At 50.4% G+C, this 25,382-nt stretch overlaps 1 protein-coding gene across 5 annotated transcripts in view; it reads right to left on the reverse strand.

Moving 5' to 3' along the window:
* Nucleotides 1-25,382, reverse strand: part of SMG6 (SMG6 nonsense mediated mRNA decay factor) — a 165,325-nt gene that overhangs the window by 102,150 nt on the left and 37,793 nt on the right. For all 5 annotated transcript variants that reach the window (XM_073315355.1, XM_073315354.1, XM_073315350.1 and 2 more), the window contains 2 exons: nt 23,059-23,120; nt 16,137-16,282 (listed from right to left, as the gene is read on the reverse strand). In XM_073315355.1, the coding sequence (XP_073171456.1) occupies nt 16,137-16,282; nt 23,059-23,120 (208 nt within the window). The remainder of the gene's footprint in view (nt 1-16,136; nt 16,283-23,058; nt 23,121-25,382) is intronic.

Consider the following 25,382-nt stretch of genomic DNA (forward strand, 5'->3'; position numbering starts at 1 on the left):
AAGCCCTGGCTGAGATGATTTAGTTGGGATTGGTCCTGCTCTGGGCAGGGGGTTGGACTAGATGGCCTCCAGAGGTCCCTTCCAACTCTGTTATTCTATGATTATATGTGCAGCCCCCTCTGCCTGCACAGCTCCACCAGGTCCTTCTTAAGGCGTTTAGCGTACATCTCCCTGCTGGCCAGTCGCAGGCCTGTGCAGCTTTCCACGGTTTCCAGGAAGAACCCCTAGGGTGCCAGTCCTTCTTGAGGTCACCACCTCTTTGCCAGGGTCGAGCTACAGACTCCTCCTCCCTTGGGACAGCTCGCTGCAATCCCCCGGGAGACCCTGTTACTGCAAAAGTCCTTCTCTCTAGTTACACACTCCCAGGGGTTAACCACCCCCTGAAACAGTCTCTCTCTGAATCTTCAGCACATCTGTTCCCCGTCAATCCCCCTTCGTTTTACTGTTCCCCAGTCACTTACTGCAGGAAGCACCGTTCACGGGGTGCAGTACATCCCACTGCTACCACCAGTTGTCACGGAGTGTGGGGGAGGCCGGGGCCTGCACCCCTCTTCCTGGGATTCACTGTGACTCTCAGCCAGCCAGTAAAACAGAAGGTTTATTGGACAATAGGAACACAGTCTAAAACAGAGCTTGTGGGTGCAACCAGGACCCCTCACTCAAGTCCTTCTGGGGGGTAGGGAGCTTAGACCCCAGCCCTGGGGTTCCCTGTGTTCCACCACCCAGCACCAAACTGAAACCAACCCCCCCACCCCCCAGCAGGCTCTCTTCTGCAGCCTTTGTCCAGTTTTCCAGGCAGAGGTGTTACCTCCCCCTCCTGGCTCAGGTTACAGGCTCTCAGGTCTCCCATCCCCAGTGAAACTCCCCTGCCACATTCCCAAGTCAACACTCCCCCCCCCCCGTCCCTGCTGCGTCACATTGGTCACTAGTTATATGTTCCTCATTTTCTGGGTGTCCAATTTAAAACACTTGAGGCCAGATTTTCAGAAGTGTTGGGCACTCCCAGCTGCAACTGAAGTCAATGGGACTTATGCTTTGAACATATAAGGCAAGGGTCCCCAATGGGGTTGAATTACGGTTACATGGACAACCATAAAATGCCATTTCTTAAATTCTGGATTCTCCACTTTGCAACCTTAACATTCTTTATTTTTTTTTAAAATGTATCAAGCCCCTAACTAGACAGACAGACCCATGCCAAACCAAGGTGCTCGAAGTCAGAACCCTTCTCTAGGTCTCCCAGTGTGTTTGTGCTGGCTGGCGATTTAGGGGGGCAGAGACCATGCCTCAGACAGTGCTGAGCATGCTGACAGCACTTAACAGAAGTTTATTTAGAAAATTCTTTTGCGAAGGAAAAATGCCTGGAGTAACCTGATGAGAACAAAAAGTCAGGAGAAAGTGATCCCAGGATTTTCCCCTGCGTTGTTGTCATGTCCATCACTAGGAGGCACTCTCTCATCTGCACTCTGGCTCATCACTCCTATGGTGATGCACTACAGACCACAGCTCCAGGGCAGGTGCTCTGGAAGTTGCTCTTTGGACATGACACCTTACAGCAGTACATGGGGATGTGGCTGTGTGTGGAAGATGCAGCGGGAACTCACCAGTCCCAGCACTTGTGATGAGCACAGGTAGTTTTCTTCTGTTCTGGAAATTTGGAAGGAACCCCGCTCTGAACAGCACCCCACAAGGAAGGAGTCTCAAGTGTTCAGTAAGTGTGTCCCTAGCGGCAGGAGCAATCCGAGGTAGAGACCCACAGCTCCCAGAGAGACTATTCCAGGACATTTACCATCTGCGCACAAGCCTTATGTATGGAGTATGAACTCTGACAACCTAGATCATCTGGAGCCTTGGGTCCCAAAGCAGTGCACACACAGAGCAACTGCTTCAGCCCCTCTGGAGTGGGTCTTGGCCTGCAGTAACCTAAAAGAATTAATCTTCTCCATTTACTAGCATAATTATAGGATATTACAGTTCCATGTCAAATTCCTCTTCCCCCCCCATGATTTCAAATGGGACTGGCATAGCTGTGAGGTTCCCCACACCCAGTGCTCCTGTGCCATTCCTAACAAAGCCTCCTGCTGGGACAGGCTGGGACTGAAGGAGCTGGGAGCAGCCCCTCACAGCCAGAGCTCTTGTCCCATTCCCCACTGCGCCTCCTGCTGGGAACGGCTAAGTGCTGAGGGAGCTGGGAGCTCTCCACAGCCAGTGTCACTACATTTCCTGCAGAGATTTGAAAACCTATTGTAGTTCCAAAGTGAGCTTCGATTTCACTGTGACCAGCAGCTCAGAGACTCACAGTGACTATACAGCCGAATAAAATATTTTTTCATAAATTTAACGCCAGCATGTCTGTGTTTGGAAACTTTGAAAATCCATGTTGTATGGTTTACTGCACTGGAAAAGGTGCCAACAGAGTTTCAAAGGAAGGGAAGTGTATAACTGTTTCCTTTCAAATGCATTTTCCAATGGGATCCATTGAGGGAAAAGGCTGGAACTAACTAAATCATTATTAAAAACTGTTATGAAAAGAGACAGAGAGATGGAAAAAGATAGACAAAATGTCCAATACACAGCCGAGAGGGAGGGAGGGAGACAGGCAGTGTGAAAGGGGATACGGGCAGAAAGACACATTGGGTGGGGAAAATGGGGCGAGACAGAGTTTTATCTGGCAGTCCCCATTTGTGGTTTCATATTGTTGCAGATCAATTGATCAGGATTTCAGTGCTGCTTGCCCAGTGGCACAAAGCGAACCACAGAGTTGGCTGCAAGCACAGCACTTGCGAACTGCTGACCTTCAGTTTTAAAACCAAAAATATTCTTTTGGAAACCGTTACACCAGGTTCCACCCCAGGCTGCCAAGCAAAAACAAGCACTACTAACCTGAAGTAACACCCTGCTCAGTTACACCAAGCAACAACCAGGACTAGTAAACTGAAGTAACACCCAGTTCTGAGTCACCCAGCACTACTAACCTAACATGACATAGTGTGCAGGGGCTTGCCTCTTCCTTACTTCCTGACTGGATCAGCTCATTCACCAATCCCGGACACAAGCCACCGTGAGGAATACGCTGGATGCAGCCATCACAATCCCAGACCCGGAATACCAAGTGGTGAGAAACCGTTCCAGCTCTACAGTGTAACACATGGCTAGAACCCCGGGGTTCTTGCAAATGTGAAACAAAACAAAATAAAAACAATATATAAAAACTCTCGCTGCAGTGGAGGCTCCTGTCCCGCAGGGCTGGGCCCGGCTCCCTGCTCTGGGTATTGCCACCTGGCACACAGGGTTGCAGCACGGCTCACTCAAATTTGGCCTGGTTGCCCCATCACACGACAGGAGCAGCCACTGCAGGGTGAGTGCAGGATGGGCTTACTTTGCAATCCCCCGTCCAAGCCTTTCACCTTCCCCTGCCCAAGGCAGACCCAACCCCCCACATAAATAAAATTAATCATATGAAATTTCCAACAAATAAAATGAAAAGTTATACAAAATAAAAGCATTTCACTGTGCTCTACCCATGGGCCAAGCTGAAACTCTCAGCCAAACACCCGAGAGAGGTCTGAATCACAGCCCGCGTCCAGAAAACCTGCTCCAAGGCTCTTTGCTGCTGCCTTCCAGCACAGAACCAAGCAGAAATGAAAGTACGGTGTGTGATATAGCCAAGTGCCCTGGCAGGCCGCGAGGCAGCCAGGGTCACAGCCCAGCACCAAGCCCTGGGAAGTGACACTGGGAACAGAGACGGAGCTCGGGTCTGCAGACCAGAGCTCTGCTGCTTAGCCAGGCTTCAAAGAGCCAGGATGGGGGTGGGCAGAACTTGGTGCGAGTCTGCAGAGTTCCAGGCCTGCAGTTCTTCGGGGTGTAGTAACCGTGGGCTGTAGCACACATGTCGAGGGATGAGGGGAAAAAATAAACAGACAGACAAAAGAATGAGGATGCTCTGCCAATTCCAATTGTGCAGCTTTTATTTTAAATGCTTATCAAGCTGAGAGAGAGCAGAGTTCTTAGAAAACAAGGTTTCCTTTCTTCCAATGCCAGCGTCAAACACCCTCAAGGACGGGTACAGCACGGGCAGAGCCCTGCAGTCCCGCCCGCCTGGGAAAGGAGCAACCCTAGCAGTTCTGGTAAAAAGATCTCTGGGATTTTTGATTAATCTCCAATCTGGCCGGGTTCGAATTATGGCCAATTACCCACCAACACTTCTTGCTAATAAAATAAATTTTTACAAGCCCTATTTACTGCTTTTGCTGAACTGCTCTACAGGAAACTGAGGACTGCAGATCTCCGGACAGCAGCAGACAGTAATGCTAGGCACCCATGAGTACACCAGGCAAGTGACTCAGATGAGATAGGCTGCCAGGGAAAGAGGCCCTACTGCCCTGGCGAGAGTTTGAGGGACACCAGTTCCTGAACTGAGGTCCTGGATTAGCATCATGCATAACGTTTTCTGTGGTCTCTCTGAGTTCCACAGGCCTTGGTTACAGCACCAGCTGCCGGTGGCATCCAGGAAACCAGAGTGCTGGCCCCCACCTCTCCGCGGGGCGTTTGGAGACTCTGGCCAGCAGGGACATTCCGTCTTGGAAATGGTTGCACAGGAGTGGCCTCAATAACGAGCAGCAGCCAGCAGTAACTCTCAGGCTCTGCCTACACTGCCACTCATCCCAGAACACTGAGTACAGACTGGGCGATGGATTCGCTCTCCGTCAGGCCACTCTGCACTTTGGGTGTTGGGTGGGGGAATGCAACTGCTCAGCTCAACTCTGACCTTCGGCTCTTTCCATTAGGGATACAGCTCAATGAAGGCACAGAATTAGATGCCAAAAAAGCACATACAGAGAATTTATTGGAACATATGAAGTTGACATTAGGGTAACTGGGCTACCAAACCCAGCTCCCAGGTAGATGTCGGTCACCGATCAGTTACACACATACATCTGCTCTCCAATGCACCTTGGAATGATCATTGAGAAGGAGCCATCAGGTGACTACAACCCACAGGCAGACCCTGCTGGTGTGGATGTTCCACAACGCACCAAGAAAGGGAAAACTGCTGCTTTCTGTACAGCGCAAGCTAACTTTGGTACAGGGAACACCCTCAGTGGCAAGAACACAGCAGCAAAACCACTGGACCACAGCACACTCCCAACCCACACATTCTTGGTCCGCTGGAGTCTTTCAAGTCAGTGCTGCCATGCAGGTATCCAGGCTCAGCTGGGGAAAATGCAGCTCCACTAGATTGATTAATTTTTATTTCTTAACCAGGATTACTTTAATTTTCAAGGCCTAATGGACTCCAGCTGTGATAGGAGGCAAAGCTGCAGTAGTAGAAAGGCAGACTGTGTGGCAAGCTTGAACAACACTCAAAACACACACAAAGACCTATAAAAAGGATGCACTACAGCGGGATATTTTTGGTCTTGACAATACTTCACTAAAAATACAACTTTGCTGATACATCACTGCAGAAATATTCTCAGGGTCCATTCAGGAATGGTTTAAAGCATTTATTTTTGTTTCCTTTTGCAATGGTCAGAGAGGAGGGAGAAAATAGAAACTCATTGATAAGAGGAAACGAGAGAGACATGAAAAATTGAAAACTACCTAAAAGCTCATGGAGAGGTTTATTTTATTAGTTCTTAATAAATATCTTGCAGATTTCCTCAGGAAATACACCAGATCACATGTAAAATAGTTTGATACTGATGTCAACTGCATCAACATATGAAATCTATTAGGGTGAAGCCACAGCAGGGTGATCAGCCTGCTGAAAAACTGCACGGCACTGAGGCAAGGGGGGAGTGGGGGGGAATCTCACGGCCCTTCCAAATTCTTCGAGAGGTAAAAAAGTCAGCCAAGACGCAGAGAGAGAGAAAAAAAGATCCCACATCCTGCTTTGTGCTGCCAGCAATGTGAAGTGCCCAGAGATTAATTCTATGTCTGGCCTGGAAATGTGACTTTAAAGCGGGGAGGGGGGAAAGGGGGGGAAGAGGGAGAGAAAAGGCCAGGCTAACAGGGCCTGGCACTGTGCCACTAACCCCCTCCCAAGCCATGTTTCAACGTAGACAGCAGTAAACCCCAACAGACAGCAGCTCCTCGCACTGCCAGGGCCTCGCACCAGCTGCAGTGCGTCTAGCTCTCTGTGTGCAGCCCCAAGTGCAGATGGGCTGAGAGCATCACTTCCGCTTTGCCTACTTTTAAAGACACAAGCACATGTGGCAGAATTCTTCCCCTCTCTGACATGGACCTTGCACATTTCGGGCCCCAGAGAAGGGTGAGGCCTGCTCCCAGCACCAACTGCGAGGTCTCATCAGCCCTTGGCTCCCTAGGACTCGCTCTGAAGGGTTTATGCTGTTCCCAATGTACATTTGGCAGCAGGGGCCTCCTTTCTGCGTCGGTGCCATTATCTGGAGAGCAGGCTTTGCTTACGCAAGCCTCCCTGTCTCCATTCTGGCTTAGGCAGAGACGCACCAGGAGTCCGCAGAGAGGCAAACGCCGGGAGAGCATGCTGGGGAGTTCAGCACACTGAGCTCCCAGTAGGTATCCGAGTAAGGTTAAAACAAAACCTGACTGCATAGCCACAACTACCAGGTGTGTGAGAACAGCCAGCAAACTGCATTTCTCTCACTGGTTTGCATGTCCACAGTTTCCCTCTGGCTGTTGTGTTGCCATCCAACATGGCGATAATCGCTGCTTTCCCAACCCGTACACAGCATGGCCCTTTGTACAAAGGCTGTGGAAACCTGCTGACCCAATCCAAAACTCAGGAAGAATAATAAGATCGGCAACACAAGGATGAAGGGCATGGCAGGAGCTGCAGAAGGCTAGAGTGGGGTCAGAGCTCTGGGCTGAGCCAGAAGCTCCCATGAGGGCTGCTCTAGTCACAGCATTACCATTTGGAGAAAGTCTCTTATCTCCTTTCCATGGCACTTCCTGGCTTTCCCTAGGTCATGGTAACCACAACCTCCGGGAACCATGGAGTGTTTAACACAACTCTGCAATCAGTGTAGACAGAGAATGTCGTGTTTAACACTGTGTCAGCAGGCTCAGGTGAAACTCTGCTTGGTTTATAGACGTTTACTCATCATCAACTAACAGCATTAAACACAACTTGTCCCAGTCTACACTGACTGCAAAGCTGGATTTAACATCATGTTAGCGAACATGATTCCTCAAAGTTTTCTTGTGAAGAGAAGCCCACAGAATCATCACAGGCAGATCCAATACTGCCCTGCCACAGGACCAACTGCAACAACACACATGGGCCCAGAGAGCCTCGTCACAAATGTGATGGAAGTAGGGGAGAGAACAGGTAGGCAAGAGTCTCCTTGTTGACCTGAGCTTGCTTAAGGAGCACCTTTCATTCTCAGACACGTGGCTTCCTGAAATATATGGGTGGAAATATTCTGGCTGTGCTCACTTTCCTCCCTTGATCCCAGGCAGGACAAAGGCACTTTATACATCCCCGCCAACACAGCCCTCAGAGCACCTCCACACTCTGCCAATGCTAGCTCCCTCCAAGAACCTGGCATCTAGTTACCATGGGAATTGGTGCCTTACAAATGCAAGAAGAGATGGGACAGAACTAAGTGGGATTTGGTTCTTAAAGAAGGTGATGGGAGGTGAGCTGACAATGTCCGCTAGCCCACAGGGGACTGGGAAAGGCTACACTCACAGAGCTGGGATGCTGTTCTTGAGCCTGTGCAGGGCATGGTGATGCAGGGCAGGGGGCTGGCAGGCCTTACAGAGCAGCTTGGCAAACGTCATCAAGATCATTACCACATCGTAACGAGCCTAAGTATACAATGTTCTCTAACACGGAATTAAATAAAAACATAGTAATTATCTTGCTGCTCCACAGAAACAGGAGGAAATCATAGGTGCAACACCCAGTGGAGATATATTTAGACTATGAAACATCTCCTTAAAAGTGAGAGGATTTCCTGTCAGGGTGCAAATAAGTCCTGCATCACCTCCAGTCCTCACTCTCCCAGCACAAGCACTCCCCTTTCTCCACACACCCACACAAAGATGAAGCACCGCATAACAGCTGTACTGATCACCACTCTCTTGTCTCATAGTGCTAGGAGTGAGGGATGCAGTGTCTGTCAGAGCTCAGGTTTCAGAGTAGCAGCGGTGTTAGTCTGTATTCGCAAAAAGAAAAGGAGTACTTGTGGCACCTTAGAGACTAACCAATTTATTTGAGCATAAGCTTTCGTGAGCTACAGCCCACTGAATGCATCCGATGAAGTGAGCTGTAGCTCATGAAAGCTTATGCTCAAAAAGTTTGTTAGTCTCTAAGGTGCCACAAGTACTCCTTTTCTTTTTGTCAGAGCTCAACATTTCCTGCCTTTAGTTTCATTTTACACAGCACATGCCCCTCACAGGGTCTCTCTGAAATGCCCATGGTTCCGTCAGCTCCAGAAAATACATCACGAGGGAGGCATGTCCCACAGCCAGTCTGGGCTCAGTGTCACACTACAGCAGAAAAGCTCTCTAAACAGACTCGAAGTGCCATGGGATCTGTCCTAACCTGCACACTCAGGCAGCGGAACCTGGGCTGCAAAGCAGAGTCTAGCTTTGTGATTACAAATTATTTCTCTCTGCTCACTGCCCTGAAATGAGATGTAGGTCTCGCCCTCTCTCCTGAGCAAGGGCTTGGAGAGCAGACAGTGGGGAAGTGCTTACATCACAGGCAGGCCTGACAGAAGCCCCCGAAGAGTTCACCTAATAAGACTGCCCAACAGGGACTTTTGCTGCACAGCCCCAGCTGGAGGGGAGGCCTGGAGAATCTTACACAAAGGCAGGCACTTGGCAAACACTGGAAACCTCTTCCTTCCCTTCACAAAGTCCTGCTCCATGCGCTGCTTCTGAAGCCAAAGTCTAGATTTCAGAAACCTGAACTGCAAATGGAAATTCCCTGCAGCATGCTGATTACTGCATCTCCTGCTGGCACTGGTGGCAAGGGGGAAAGTCACATGACGTTCTGGACATTTTGCACTGTGCAGTCTTGCATCAGAAGGTGGAAGTCAGAAGCCATGAGAATAATTCCAATTACCGTAAATAAATCCCCAGATATGTGACAATCTGCCTTTTAAACAGGAAATTGAGGGGAATAAGCAAAGGAAGACTTCAGTCTAAATATTGTTGCCACCAGCCAAAAGAGCTCAGGAAGCATGTTAGGACCACTGCAGCTTACCTGAACTTTACTGATGCGTCTTGTGGCTGACCTACAGATTTCCCTCTCTGAAAGGAGCTCCCGGCGTCCTGTCAAACCCCACCCCCACAGCTACCTGAGAGAGCAAACCCTAACTGTCTGCCAGTGCTTCCAGCCACGTCTGCATCCCTCTGGAGTCCAGCCCCACACTTTCAGTGTCAGCAGGTTTCATCGACGTTTCCTTCTCACATCTCTGCCAATGCACCTCCATGCTGACCTGCAGCACTCACTGTTATGCCAGAGCTAGGCTTTTCCTGAGCAGAAGGGGCCAGGCACACAGCCTATGAAAGTGGCAGGGGTTGCTGTGGGTGCATATTTTCTCCTCAAGTGAACAGCACAGACACTAAGCAGATGTGTACAAAGGCCAAGGCACTGCTCAGATTGTAAATTCATTGGGGCAAGGACCTTCTTCCTGTACAGTGATTAGCACACTAGGGTCCTGGGTCCATGGCTGTGGATGCTAGGTGCTGCTACTGTCCTCAATATTAGGCTGAGGATAAAACGTAACCCCACCTGCAAGCAGCAATCCCCAGGTTCCCTTCAGTGCGTACTCTTCCCAACCCAATCTCCACAGTGAGCTGAGCACTGCCTTAGGTAGGGCGAGCAGTCCAAAATAGTCTGTGAACTTTTGATGCAGCAGGGAGGGGGGAGTGTTGACCTGGGAATGTGGCAGGGGAGTTTCATTGGGGATGGGATACCTGAGCACCTGTAACCTGAGCCAGGAGAGGGAGAGGGGAGGTAACACCTCTGCCCAGGAAACTGGACAAAGGCTGCAGGAGGGAGCCTGCTGGGGGGGTTTTGTTTTCAGTTTTGGGCTGGGTGGTGGAACACAGGGAGCCCCAAAGCTGGAGTCTAAGCTCCCTGCCCCCCAGAAGAACTTGACAGAGGGGTCCTGGTTGTACCCACAAGCTCTGTTTTAGACTGTGTTCCTATTGTCCAATAAACCTTCTGTTTTACTGGCTGGCTGAGAGTCACAGTGAATCCCAGGAAGAGGGGTGCAGGGCCCAGACTCCCCCACACTCTGTGACAGAACTCTGCAATACGCCCCCTTTCTCCTTTGGGCTAGGTCACAAGTCTGAGACGTTCCTGCCCCAGGCTCTGGGTTTGCAGTTCCTGATCCAAGCACAGGGAGAAGAGGGGTCAAAGGAGAAGGGGAAATTTAATGACTCTCTTCCCCAAAGCAAAGCTCTGGGACAGTCATTTCGGGCCCCCCCCACACACACTAAGGACAGTAACACCCAGTCAGCCTTAAAGGGAAACAGCACCGACCTGCTCTAGAGGCATGTAAACCCTACCATGTCGGGAGACCCAGTTATAACACGGCATCCCAGCTATGGGTAAAACACGCAGTTGAGATGTGTCCAAGCTGGACTTCCAGACTGTGCACAGAACCCATTCCTCACCAAGCCTGGACTGCCTGGCAGAATCCCCTCTGATTTTCCTCTTGCTCCAGGTACCCAACTATGGAAAACGCGAGAACTGGCCAGCTGAGCTTTACCACAGAGATGGAGAATTAGGAGAAAGGGCTGAGCTCCACTTCTCAGCCAGGGCGATCACACCGCTGCTTCTGCTAACTGGAGTCTGAGGTTTCATTAAGCCTCGTTTTAAACCTAATTTTAAAATGCCACCAAACCAAGGCTGCTGTCCACAGCAGTGTTTTATTTTTAAACTAGCTCGAATGCACTGGACCTCTTTGGGCTCAGCTCCCAGCACCTTCTGTGTGCTCCAATACTCATGATGTGGTTAGACCCTCACAAAAAGCCATTGAGATGCGGCTGCGCTAGATGAGCAGTAAGTATTTCCGGCTAAGCCTTTTTTCCGATGCTGCAGTTAGCTCGTCAAACAAAGCCTGATCCCTAGCGGGAAACCAAGCGAGCGCTGAAGAGACACTCGGAGACGGGCCCAGCTCTGCTGCCAACGGTAGACACTGCTCGCCTTTCCAACATCTCAAAGGTTATTTTAAGGGTTCACAAGTCTAGCTCGCAAGTCAGAACATTTGCGGTCACTAAAGCGAAGCACACAGCGCACTCAGCACAGAGCCGCACATAGGAGCAGGATGACAGGGGAGCTGTCTGTTCGGTAACAGAGTAAGTACACAATGAATTCAGTTGAGAATTACATGAGTGATGCCTCCTTCTCCAGCTGTGCACAGATGCTGAACATGCACCTGGTGAAGAAGGGGGAGGGTCTCACACACACCTGGGGGCACAGATACTTTGCACTACCAAAAAGACTCCTTTATCAGGTTATGTCTTGCAGTGGACCTGGCAGGAACTGGTGCAGAGAAGGTCTATGCACCAGACAGTTCTGCTGAGCGTTAGCTTGCTCCTTTACCGGACGCACACCTTTCTGCACGTCACAGCGGTGGCTAGAGGATGTGCAATGACGGTTCTCCAGGCTGCTCCAGAGGCCCCCAGAGCACAGTTCCATGTGTACAGGGGTGGGGACTCTCCTCAGCTTGCACTCCCGACCCTGTGCAGCACTGCCGCACCAGTTCTGTTGCCCTCCAGGCCCTATTTATGGGGGAGGGGGAGGAGGAAGACCTCTGGAACCATATGGGAGAGCGGGCCCAGGGTTTGGCCCATGCCAGCCAAGCCCTAGCCACAAACCAGTGTGATTCTACATTAAAGACTGATTTCCTATAAGCTGCCCTAATGAACCTTTTCCCATGCTCCAAAGCCACCTTGGTGGTATGACTGCCATCCAAACAGCAAGACCCCTACTTAATGGTCAGCAGGTCACACAGGTTCACGCTCCACTGACATTTCTTCTGATTGAAGACGGGCCTGTCTCCCTGATCACGAGCCCAGCCAGCAGTACCCAGCCCTGGCTCTGCACTCCATTCCCCACATAAGCTGGGGATGCACATGTGGCAATTCCCTCCCTTTCAGTCCGAGTTCCTCACAAACTCGAAAGAACAAATGCAACAGGACTGTGAGTGCCAGAAGGCATCCAGGTGCTGCAGCCTGATGCCTCACACCCAGAGCCAGGCAAATTTGCTGGGATTTCCAGGAAGTGTCTCTAGGGTGCCCTCTGCTGAGCCCCCAGGTTGGTGTGCATTTGTGTGGAATGTAGACCCATCAGGGGAGAGGGGAAGTTATTCCGGTGGTGGCCTATGAATAACATCCAGTGATTTATAGGAAGTATAATCCAATAATACAGTAAAATAAAACAGTGTGTCTGAGATGGGTTTGATTCCAGGAATTATAAAACAAATTATTAAAGAGAGAGAGAAAGAAAAAAGCCCCAGAGAGGCCAGATTGGAGTAAATTGGGCACAGATGGGCTGGGAAGGGGTTTCTCTCCCACCAATATGCCCCTGCTGCAAGCACGGCTTCAATTAGCCCTTTCAGAAACCAGAGTTTTATTTCCCCAAATTACAGAATTAAAAAAAATTAGAATTCTTGGAGTGTCTGTGGTTTGGATAAAGGGATCCAAACTTCCTTGCAAGTCATATGTGCAGATGGCTACCAAACTGTTAAATATGGCCACCCCAAAAAGGTCCCTGCCTTTCTCTGGGAGCCCAGGATGGCCTCAAAGGTATCAGCAGCCACTGACAGCTCACACTAGACAGGGACAGCAACTGCACAAGCTGCAGCCTCAGATACACCTAGCGCCCATCCCTGCGTCCAGTTCTCTTCTTCCCATTCCAGTCCAGGTTCTGCCATAGCACTACATGGCTCTGATATGAGGCAGCAGCTGGGAGCAATAGACCCTTCCTAACACCTCTTCCATGTGGGTGGCTGAGAGGCTAGATCACTGGTTAATGGGTGCTCCATCAGGAGAAAAGACCCTGAGTGGGATTCTTGGCTCCATCTGGAGTCAAGTGAGAGTCTGTTAATGAAAGCAATAGAACCAGTCCCAGTTTCACAGGGACAGGTAGCCTGACACCAGCCCCGCTGCCCCTTTGCTAGCACCAGTCCAGCTCCCTCAGCATGAACAGCAATGGGAGCCCTAATAGGGAGGAGCCGCCACACAGTCTAACCTTACTGAGAGCAGGTCTAATTGATACACAGCGGCAGCAGCTGGTAGGGAAGTTCTGAAAAGATTTTCTAGTACAGACTGGGGTCTTGAAAGCCTGGAAATCAACAGGAGCAAAGGGAAGGCTCATGAGCCAACTAACACTACGGGCAGCAGGTCTATTCCACATCAGGAGCCCCAGGGCAGTGCAGGGAGCCTATGAATGAACCCTCTCTGCCCTAGAGAGAGCATAACTCCTGCTCTGAGCAGAGACCAGACAGACTGCCCCCTGACAGAGACCACACATGCAGGCATGCATGTGGGACAGCATTGCCGTGCTCTCCCCACTGACACGCTGCCCAGCAGTGCAGAGGCTGTTGGGGAAGGCCGCTGAATGGAATCACTCATGATTTACCACTCCTTTCAGTGACTGTGCTGATGATAATTAGGCAAAGGTTTTAAGGCCTTTCAGCCTCCTCCATACACACAGATGCTGATCACCACAACACCCCCTCTTGTCGCTGTCCGTGCAAGTGCAACACACCGAAGGTGACTCATACGCTGGGAAATGGAAACATGCATCTTCCCACCAGCCATCACTGCAGTAAGCTCCACTCAGCCCTCTGCCCACAGCAGCCCACACACCAGGGCGTGGAGCCAATGCCTCAGCTATGCACTGGGCACTTGGCAACAATGCAGTAAATGCTCTTGCATACATTTAAAACTCCAAGCCCTTTGCTTCTCCTCAGTATCCAGCTCTTTGTACCACTCAGTACCATGAAATCTGATTCAAACTCACAGGGGACTTTGCCAGCATTCAACATATGCACACCCCGGAAATGTCCAGGATGTTCGGGCTGGCAACAAGCTCACTTTGACAATAGTATTTCTACCCCACGAATGTGATCAGCAGCATCCTAGGGTCTCAAACACGAGAGCCGAGCACAAGACCCCCAACAAACCCTTCACCAGTGCTGAGTGTCAGGTGGGAACTGCAGTATCCTCCAATTCACAGGCATCTCATGAACACAGTCACTGGTTCCAGGCACTCACTACTGAACCCCAAGCAGGAAAGGGGTTGCTCCCTACAGAGACATGAAGCTGGGTGCAGCAGGCACCTACTCACTTAGGAGAGAGGGATACTTAAGAACATTTGGGCTTATTTCACACACCAAGAGAAGAGACAGCCTCAGCGCCCTCCCCCTTGCCTGCATCCCCTTGGAACTGGGAATGCAGCAGCTAAAGCTGGTTGTCTGAGTGCAGGACTGGGAGTTAAGACATCTGGATTTTAGTCCCAGCTCTGCCTCTGGCTTGCACCTACTCACTTAGGAGAGAGGGATACTTAAGAACATTTGGGCTTATTTCACACACCAAGAGAAGAGACAGCCTCAGCGCCCTCCCCCTTGCCTGCATCCCCTTGGAACTGGGAATGCAGCAGCTAAAGCTGGTTGTCTGAGTGCAGGACTGGGAGTTAAGACATCTGGATTTTAGTCCCAGCTCTGCCTCTGGCTTGCGGCATGACCTTGGCTAGGGCCCTTTCCTACTCTGTGCTCATCCTTGCATCTGTAGCACAGGGATAAGGACAATGACCTGCCTCCCAGGGGGCTGAGAGGAGGCATTTGCTCATGTTTGTAAAGTGCTTTGAAGCTGGGAAAGATAAACACGCTGTCTGGTTAGCTGGCAGAAGGGACAAGGGTGCCTGGCTCATGAGCCCAACCTAAGCAGCAGCACTTGTGACTTCCAAGGAGGCAGTTCCTTCTTAAGACAGGAAGATGCCTGTGAAGCAGGCTGGGATGCAGACGGAAAGAGAGAGTTTCCTATTTCTCCATCACACCAATTCACCCAGTCAGCTGATCTCGTCCCCCAATCACTTAGTCTGGCATTACAAGGAGCCAGTTGTTTGCAGAGGAAAAGCTGAAATCACGAGCTTTTTGGGGCAGGGATCGTGTCTCGTTGTGTTTGTAAGAACCCAACACTCTGGACACAACTGCAGTGCACTATGCAAGCAGGAGAAGCCTCGCCCCCTTCCAAATCTAAACATCCAGCAGCTGGTGCTTTAAACGCCGGGCTCTTCCTGCCCTGGGAGTGCAAGTCCAACCCCACTGTCATTCCGTACAGCTGCAAACAAACAGGCAACTGGGGAAGACCGAGCCAACTCAGAAATCTCTGCAGAATGCTTGAGGAAAGGGCACTCAACCCTGGAGCCCGCTCTCAGGCTCAGGGAGAACACTGGGTTTGGGGACAGCCACTTGTTCAATAGACTCAAGGCTATAAAGGTAGAGGAGCCAACACACCTTGCCCAAGAGTGAATGGAGGAGGCGCAAGGAGAGAAGCAAGGATACCCCATCTGGAAACACCTGCTTTGTTTCCCAGCTGGCTCTGTCCAGGGTGAGCCGCCTTTCCTGGCCCTTCAGTTACCGCCTCCATCAGCTACCTACAAACAGGCTCAGCAATGAGCTCGGCAGCCACTGGACTAGGCATGCTCCCTCAGAGCTGTCCCTTTAATGCCACGGACGGTGCCTCTGGAGAGCAGCTGCCTTCAGGCCTGCCTCTAAGCGCTAGTGTAAGGCTCCAAGTGGGGCCAGAGACAGGTGCTGGGAAAGGATGTCAGGAAATCACTCAGCATTCATTCAGTTCTTGGGGACAGGCTCTAAGTGAGGTGTAACGGATCAGCATCCTCCTCCTCCACAACACACTTATGCCTGACTCCAGGAAGACACTCGTAAGCTTTTCCCCACTCAGAACAGAGCAGTGCTTTCCGGGGAGAGGCCCTGGGATGCTGGCCTCAGGGCCCTTTCTACTGCCTTCCACAGAGCAGGCATTCAAAGGCAGCTCTGCCTCCCTGAAGGCTGCTCGTTCAGTACCTCTCCCCTGCTCTTCTTCATCAACATAGATTTAATCACTCGCCACACAGAAGAGGGCAAAACTTCCCAGCCCCCCTCCTTGACAATGCTTGGTACCTTTGGGCTGGGAGTTGTACACCGCAAACATGTTGATAGCCATGAGCTGCAGCATACGAGTGCTTCCGATGGGAGGGGGGCTATGCTTCAGCAGCACCTGGAACTCCCTCAGGACCTCCTCTGTCACGGAAGGGAACGTTTCCATCCTGCAGACAGAAAGAGAGCAACAGGAATGCTTGCACCAAGGCCTCGGGGCACAGGGAGACAGCAGCACAACCCATCCGTTTCAGGAGGGGACAGAGGGAGACCCTCACAGCTCTTGCATGTCTGGGATAGCCACCCCACCCATCAGCTGCAGGGGAGCAGCAGCCCATGGAGTGCTGGAGCTGGCAGACAGAATGGAGAAGTCAGCCTGACCCACACCCATGGATTCGGGGGCAACTGACTTTGTAAATATCATCTGTTTGAGAGAGCCACTTCCTGTAGAGGAAAGTGCTCCCAGTGCGCGGGCTCTGTCACGCTGGCCCCAGCCCCCTGGTCATATGGTGGGCAGTCAGGGTCCTCCACATTACCCAGCACCGGAACACTGGCAGTGTGTCTCATCTGTGAGAGCCCCAGCTTGGCCACGGGAGAGGGATGTGGGGTCCCCTGCAGATTAACAGTCTCATTTAGATGCTGGTAGTCACTGTATGAAAACCAGTGTCAAAACCACAGCTGTTTCCTGAAACATACACAGCTACTATCACTCATCAAGAGGGACCAGCCACCAGATGCAATGCCACAGCTTTGAGCAAGGCGTCCTTTCAACACCAAAGGCCTTAGCAGTTACAGGCACCTTCATCCAAGGAAACCTGACACATTTATGCTGCTCTTCATTTAGTATCACTCTTTATATAGCCCCAAAAGGGTGCTAAGCTGTTTTACAGCCCTGAGTAAGACAGATCCCTGCCTCCAAAGGATTCACAAACTAATGGCAGACAGATATGTGGGGCAGACACATTCTCCCAGTCTCTGCTCAATCCATCAGCGCTGCCTCTTCTCTGCTTCTGCAGGGGACGTCTACTAGAGGGTATTTCCATAGATTCCGTGACCATCCAGTCTGACCTCCTGCATAACAAAGGCCAGGATACTTCCCCACAAGAATTCCTAGGGCAGTTCCTTTAGAAAAACATCCAATCTTGATTTAAAGATTGCCAGTGATGGAGAATCCACCATAACCCTTGGTCAATTGTTCCAGTGGTTAATTACTCTCACCTTTAAAAATTTACACTTTATTTCCATTCTCAATTTCTCTACTTTCAGTTTCCAGCTGTTGGATCAGGTTAGACCAGCGGGTTTCAACCCGCGGGCTGCATATGGCCCAATTAGCACACAGCTGCGGCCCAGCTGTGTGCTAAAAAAAATTCAAAATTTGCCGCTTTGGTCCGGCAGGGAGCAGGGCTGGCTGAGGAGGAGACAACCTATTGCAGACTGCACCTGTAATCCTGCCAGCAGAGAGCTGGTCGTGCCACAGGGCAGGGGACGGGAGAGATGATCTGCGGGTGGGGGCTCTAGGAACTAAGGTTTTGCTCCAGGCTGTAGGTGGGGCTCCACTCCTGGCCCCACCGGGGGCTGGGGGTCCTGGCTGCTGCCTGGCCCTGCAGGTCAGAGTCTGGGTCCAGGCTTTTGCCCAGCCCCTTGCCGTGGGGTCTGGGTCCCAGCTCTTGCCTTGCGCTGCAGGGTTCAGGTCTGGGTTCCTGCTCCTGCCCGGCCCTGCGGGGTCCGGGTCTGGACCCTGCTCCTGCTCGGCCCCATGCAGCAGGATTTGGGGTCCAGCTGCCTGGACTGCGCCCAGGGCTCCACACCTGGCCCTGCTTTGGGCAGGGGTGCCAGTCATAGGGCACTGTGGGCAGTTTTAGAGTGGAAGGGGGCTGCGGTTCTCAACTTGCACCCCACTTAACACATTGTGGGCAGCATTAACAGGTTGAGAACCACTGGGTTAGACCTTTCTCTGCTAGACTGAAGAGCCCATTAGTAAATATTTGTTCCCGTTGTAGGCATTTATAGACTGTAATCAAATCACCCCTTAACCTTCTTTTTGCTGAACTAAACAGATCGAGCTCCATGAATCTATCATTATACGGAAGGTTTTCTAATCCTTTTAATCAGTTTTATGGCTCTTTGACCCCCTTCCAATTTATCTGCAACTTTCTTGAACTGTGGGTACTGGAACTGGACTCAGGATTCCAGCCGTGGTTGCACCAGTGCCAAACACAGAGGTAAAGTAACCTCTCTGCTCCTTGAGATTCCCCTGTTTGTGCTTCCAAAAGCATCGCATTGGCCCTTTTGGCCAAAACTTCACATGGGGAGCTCACATTCACCTAATTATCCACCATGACTCCAAAATCTTATTTAGTCACTGCTTCCCAGAGTCCCCCTTCCTGTAAGTATGGCCGACATTCTTTAGTCCTAGATGTGTACATTTACGTTTAGCCATATTGAAATGCATATTGTTTGCTTGTGCCTAGTTTACCAAGCAATCCCAATCCCAATCTTATCAGTCACGTGTCCTCTTCATTGTTCACCACTCCCACAATTTTTGTGTCATCTGCAAACTTTCAGTGATGATTTTATCTTTTCATCCTGCTCACTGATAAAAATGTTAAATAGCGTAGGACTAAGAATTGATCCCTGAGGGACTCCAGTAGAAACACACCTGCTCAGTGATGATGATTCTCTGTTTACAATTACATTTTCAGACATTGCAAAAGTCACTTAGCCAGCTTTTAATCCATTTAATATTGGCCAAGTTAATTATATATATTTCTAGTTTTTTTAATCAAAATGTCATATGGTACCAAGCCAAACCCCAGACAGTAGTTTAAGTATATTACATCAACACTATTGCCTTTATCAACCAAACTTGTAATCTCATCAAAAAAAGATATCAAGTTAGTTTGATAGATCCTATTTTCCATAAACCCATGTTCATTTTGTTAATTACATTACCCTCCTTTAATTATTTATTAACTGAGTCCTGTATCAACTGCTCCATTATCTTCCCTGGGATCAGTGTTGGGCCGACAGGTCTGTAATGACATGGTCATCCTGTTTACCCTTTTTCAATATTGACATCAGCTTTCTTCTAGTCTCCTGGAACTTCCCCAGTGTTCCAGGACTTACTGAGAATCAACATTAATGGTCCAGTGAGCTCCTCAGCCAGCTCTTTTAAAGATCTTGGATGCACGTTATCTGAACCTGTTGATTTAAAAATGTCTAATTTCACTAGATTCTGTTAACATCCTCCAGAGATACTAGTGGACTGGAGAGAGTGTTACTCCCATCCTTACTGCTGAACTCCCCCAACAAACCCCACACTGTTCCAGCAAGTGGTTCTGTCCTGGTGAAGAGCCAATGCCAGGGCACTGTGCCAGGAAGACCGCCAGATCCAGTCAGTAGTGGCACAAGGCTCCAGTGTGCCCTTCCAGAGATGCACAGGAAAGCTGAAATCCATCCTGGGAAAAGCAGGGGCAGCCTCAGCATTAGAGCAGTTGAACGCAGGGGCCTCCAGGACATGCCCAGTTGTCACACTCAGCAAACGTAGTGATTTCCTTTATCCTCCCCCACTCAGATTCAGACCTTGCAATGTGAGAAGGCTCTATGCTGGATGAATGGGATGCGTCTGGTAACCCACAAGGACAATGTTGTTGGGCTTCCCCAACATCCTTTCATGATTGTAGCTATCTAAATCTGAAAATTCACAGTGTTGTAACTGTAGGGGTCCTGACCCAGAAAGGAGTTGTGGGGGGGTCATAAGGTTGTTGTAGTGGGGGTTGCGTTACGGCCACCCTTACTTCTGCGCTGCTGCTGCCAGCAGTGCTGCCTTCAGAGCTGGGCGGCCGGAGAGCGGCGGCTGCTGGACGGGAGCCCAGCTCTGAAGGCAGAGCCCCGCCAGCAGCAGCGCAGAAGGAAGGGTGGCCTGGTGTGGGATCGCCACCCTTACTTCTGTGCTGCTGCCTGCAGAGCTGGGCCCTCGGTCAGCCGCCGCCGCTCTCCAGCCACCCAGCTTTGAAGGCAGCAGCGCAGAAGGGTGGCCTGGTGTGGGATTGCCACCCTTACTTCTGCGCTCCTGCTGGCAGGGCGCTGCCTTCAGAGCTGGGTGCCAACAGCCGCCGCTCTCAGGACACCCAGCTCTGAAGGCAGCACAGAAGTAAGGGTGGCAATACTGCGACCCCCCTAAAATAACCTTGCAGCCCCCCCGCAACTCTCTTTTGGGTCAGGACCCCCAATTTGAGAAACACTGGTCTCCCCTGTGAAATCTGTATAGTACAGTGTAAAAGCACACAAAAGAGATTTCATGGTCCATGATGCGTTTTTCATGGACGTGAATTTGGTAGGGCCCTAGTCGTCACAGATCCAACAACATCCTCCAAGTGCAACCCACTCTACTTTTAAAGGCTGCGCTTCACGGTGCCTTTTAAAACCCAGTGCAACCCAGCGGCAGGACAGCCCATGCCCTCCACACTGTCTGCCAAAGCAGCACAAAGCCATCCACTGCATCAAATGCTGGCTGCTACAACAGCCCTGCTATTCTGTAGCCCTCCAGAATGGGGCTGGCCCCTTTCAGCACAGTCAAGCTGCTCCCCCTGGAAGAGGGAACATTCCTGGTGTTTAAGAGCTAGGATTGTTTCTAAAGGCCTCCGGACTTCGATACAGTCTCCTGTACCATGTACAACTCACCACAGAGCCAACATCCTGTGAGTGCAAACAAGGCCCAGACCTCAGCACGGCAAAGGGCCCCTTTGCAGGGTGGATTTCTCCCCCATTTGTTCCTTTCTTACAAAAGGAAATGAACGTTATTGTCATGTTTGGACTCTGGAAGGCTCGAAGGAGTGAAGGCTTCATCAACTCTGGCAGCTGTGCTTTGATACTCAAGCACATCTGGTAGCATGTGTGGTAAGCCCACTGAGCTCAGAGCCCAGCAGGTTAGCAGTGAAGTGGAAGTCTTCACTGAACTGCCGGCCTTTGGTCTTCAGTGGTGAGACATTCTAATTAATGCCACAAAACACAGCCCATGCCATCCACAGTTTAATGATCTAGGTACAAACAGTAGGTCTGATCTATTTTCCCCCATTCACCTATTTTAAGCACAGAAGCTGTTTAGCACCACCAGCTGATTTCCCTTTCCGGGGCTTGATATTACTTTCAAGTTCCCTTAATAGGAACGGCAGGGAGAGAGTCTGTCATTAAACATACTTGGATTTTTTTAAATGGCTGTCCTGGGAAGTGACCTCCTAAAATGCTGCATCTTAATTTCATGAAAGTCTCAGGAGACAAATCTGCAAGCGATCACCACAACATCCCCATTAATCCATCCTGCTGGCAAGCGTTCAAACCATAACTCAGCCATGAGCACAGCCTCGGCAGAGCTCAGGACAGGCAGGTCCTTGGACACAGTGCCCTCAGGCAGAGAAACACGATTCAGTTACTAAAAGTTCCATCTGCCCTTTTTTCTCCATCCAAGAGGACATCCAGTTCTTTGACTCCTCACTCCAGGCCAGCATGCTGCCCACATTCAGATAAACAGACTCATGACACAGACTGGGATTCACATTGTTAGCCATGAGCAGCTCAATGGGCTCACGCTCCTCTGAATTAGCCAGAGTGGCTCATACTTTGCATTGAGATGGGAAGATCCTGAACTCAAACGGAAAGACAACAGAAACTGCAGGTACCTGTGGCTTCAAAGGCACCGTTTGCTCAGCCAGCTTGGAATGTGAGCTCCTTGGGGCAGGAACTGCAGCTTTACACCAAGCCAAGCTCACTGCGAGTTTCTACATGACTACTAATGAAGACATCCTCCAGCCCATAAGACTGGGGAGGGCTTTCCAGGGAAGGGCTGAAAGACAGATCCTGGCTAGAGCAAGAACCTACATTGCCTGAGTCAAAAGAATTTGCTATCCCAGAAAGGACCATGAGCCAGTCAGGCCAGTGCTGGGTTCTCTCAGGTGGCCTGTAACAAGTCTCAGTTTGGTAACTGGTAACAAACGGCCCTATCAGAGACTGCAGGAGCCACGGGAAACCTGGTTACAATACCACCCTCTAGGCCGCGGGGAGGAAGAGAAGAGATGGAACATGGTGCTGAGCAAGTAGCTCCCATACTGAAAGGTACATTACACACAGAGCAACTCAGGGTATTTGGATTGAGAAATAGGTCCCACCACAACACCAGACACAAAGCAAAGACACAAGCACTTCGCACCACAGGCACCTGACAGTAACAGGCCCATCTCAGATGACTAACAGAGACAACACGGGAAGGCTGCACTCGTGCTCCCTGGGTCAGACCCGAATCCCCCAGGCTGGGATCTCAGCCCAGACCTGATCAGACTCACTGTATTTCAAGGACGGCCATCCAATTATTTGATGCCCCATTATGACAGACATGCTAAGAGCACTTTTTATAAATGAGCTCCCACTGCCAGGGTAGCGCTTAGCCAACAGCCTCCAAGGAAAAGGAGCCAAAGCGACTAAGGGAGAGCGTTTGTCTCACCATTTCTGGACAGCAGGTCTGCAGTCAGAGGAACGCAAATTCCTCAAGAAAAACACACCTGAGCAGTCAGTGAGACCTGAAGAAGCCAGGAGAGCTGGGTAAGAACGCGGTGGGCAAAGCTGGGAACAGTCATACAGAGGAGAGGACTGGGAGATCTGGGAAATGCAAGGCAGCTCCTGGGAGTTCCAAAGCCCACAGGGCTGGGCCAGGCTTATACTCCGTCCCAGGGCCCGACAGGACACAGCCTCGAGGTGGGTGAGAAGAGAAAAAGCCCAAACAATAACCAGCACAGGATGGAGGGCGGCTAAGGAGAAGAAGAACCAGGAGGCTAGGCCTGCAAGAATTCACACCCTATGCCCTCAGTTACAAACACAGCCTAGTTGCTAACAATATTAAATTCCAAAAAGACTAGTAATGTAGGAAAATAAAATAAACATCCTGCACACTCACCCAATCCTGGTAAACAGCTTCCCATGGGCATGGAGAAAACTGATGATGAACCTTTTGTTCAGCTGCATGGGAAAAAAAGAGGAGAAAACAATTAAACTCTCCCTGATTTCCTGTGAATTAGCAGAGTCCCTGGTGCGAGAATAACCTGGCCTGGCTGTGGGGAGTGGGCATTGCAGATGGGAACCAAACGGACATGCCCAAACGCTCACAAACGCTATGCACACAGGCCAGGGCAAGTGCCAAGCAGCTGGAGCATGAAGCCAGGGTGAGCAGGCTGGATGGACGCACGGCACCCTCTGCTGGCTACTGTGCCCAACTGCAGCGAACACAGCAACCAACTTCTACTGGACAATATACAAGATCAGCCAGAAACAAAGCGCCAGGGATGGTGCAGGTGATTTTACTGCATTGGGTGTACATTTATCCTGGACTCAGCTCAGTGCTGGGAATCCTTGTGACACCAGAAGCAGTAACTGCTACATGGCTGCTTCTGGTGCACTGCTCAAAACATCGCTCCCACTTACCTGAATAAAGCCCTCACATCCGCTAGCCCCATCTGAAATGAGGTCCCCGCTGGTTTCTCTCTTCACAAATAAGGGCAATTTTGCTATGTCCAGGCATGAAAGATCTTTACCAGAGAGTCAGGGCAAACAAAGAAGAGGCTAGAGCAAGATAAATCAGTAAAAGCTGTGTTATCTGGCACTTTACCAACTGGAAAGCTCTAGAAACTGGCATTTCTGATAGGGTTTCCAGGTATCCAGATCCGGGGTGGCGCTCACCTTGGGTGGCTCCCCGCAAGTGGCGACATGTCCCTGCAGCTCCAAGCCAGTACCCCCCATCCTCCCAACATGCTGGATAACAAAGCTTTTACTGTAACATGTTTATAGGCCTCTCTGATTCTGAGAGACCTAGGAGGGTATTTCTGGGAGGTGCCTGGGCTGTAGAAGAGACAGATGCCTTCCCTGGGCACGCCTCCTTCCATCCATGACCTGCTAGACAGGGAGCTACATTTCTATGTCACTGTGGAATTGTTTTAGAAGCAGCTCATGAGTTTAAAAATATAGACAATGAATTGATGAAATATACAGGGGTGTACTTGGTAGCCTTCACCGACGGGATAAGCTGTCAGCATCCATACCTTATGAACAGACGGTCACAGCCAGCCAGGCTGTAAAACACTGGAAGAAAAACTTTGGGGTGGGCTAAACTCCATAGGGCTAAAACGTAACCTGTTAGCTAAGTCTAGGCTCTAGAATGCATGTTATGATTTTTTTATATGTAACCATTTGTTTCCATCATTCTACGGGCTTCTTCTTGAATCTTAATTCTTTGTTAAATAAACTTAGATATGTATATAGTGAAAACCAGTATAAGTGCTGTGTGTTAAGTGGAGCAGTGATTCTGAGGTGAAACTGGCGTGTACTATTCCTTTGCGAGTAGCAGATGTGTGAATTTGGAAAGTGCCCCTGGATTTGGGCTGTCCACTCCCGGGAGATGCCCTGAGGGAGAGTAGGTGGAGCGTTCCTGCACCGAGACAGAGGGGCCTGCTAAGCTGAGAGGGCAGTGCTTGCGTTGTCCGTGGCTAGTGGAGTCAAGGATCCCCAGCAGGCACAGGCAAGGCAGGCGGTAGCGAGATGCCTCACAACCCTGGGTGCCTGCAGGAAGCGTCACAGGTAATTTCATCCTGCTGCTCTAAATTCTCTTGGCAAGTTCATTTGGATATTGAACTTTTTCACTTCTCTTAAACTGTTTTGGACATTGCTGTTCATGGTTAAAGTTATTGTGTTTCATCCAAGAAGTGGCTGCATTACAGTGCAGGATAAACGGAACCCTATACATGTCTTACCCTTCCTACTCACAGTAATGTTGTGAGGCTCATTTGCAAAGTCCTCAGATCCCAGGATGAAAGGGACTATAGAAGGACACAGCACTATTGTGGCATGAGACAAAGAAATCAATCCAAAATACCCACCCCCTGGAGAACTGTCTGGAGAAAAGACACTGGCCAGGAAACCAGTAACAACCTGGATCCATTTGCAGGAGATGGCAGCTCTAACAAATCCCTAGCTCTTCTATAGCGCTTTCCACCTTTCAATCTCACAGTGCTGTATAAAGGAGGGCAGTCTCATTGTCCCTATTTTACAGATAGGGAAAACTGAGGCACAGGGAAGAAACTTGTCCAAGGTCTCCCAGCAGGCCAATGGCAGAGCTAAGAATCAAACCCAGGTCTCCTGAGTCCCAGTCCAGTGCCCTATTCCCTAGGCTGTAAAGACTCAGCTGCTAGCAGGGAACTGAATTTCTCCTAGTGTCCTGGTAGTGCTGAA

Source organism: Lepidochelys kempii, chromosome 17, assembly GCF_965140265.1.
Source record: "Lepidochelys kempii isolate rLepKem1 chromosome 17, rLepKem1.hap2, whole genome shotgun sequence".
Lineage (NCBI taxonomy): Eukaryota > Metazoa > Chordata > Testudines > Cheloniidae > Lepidochelys > Lepidochelys kempii.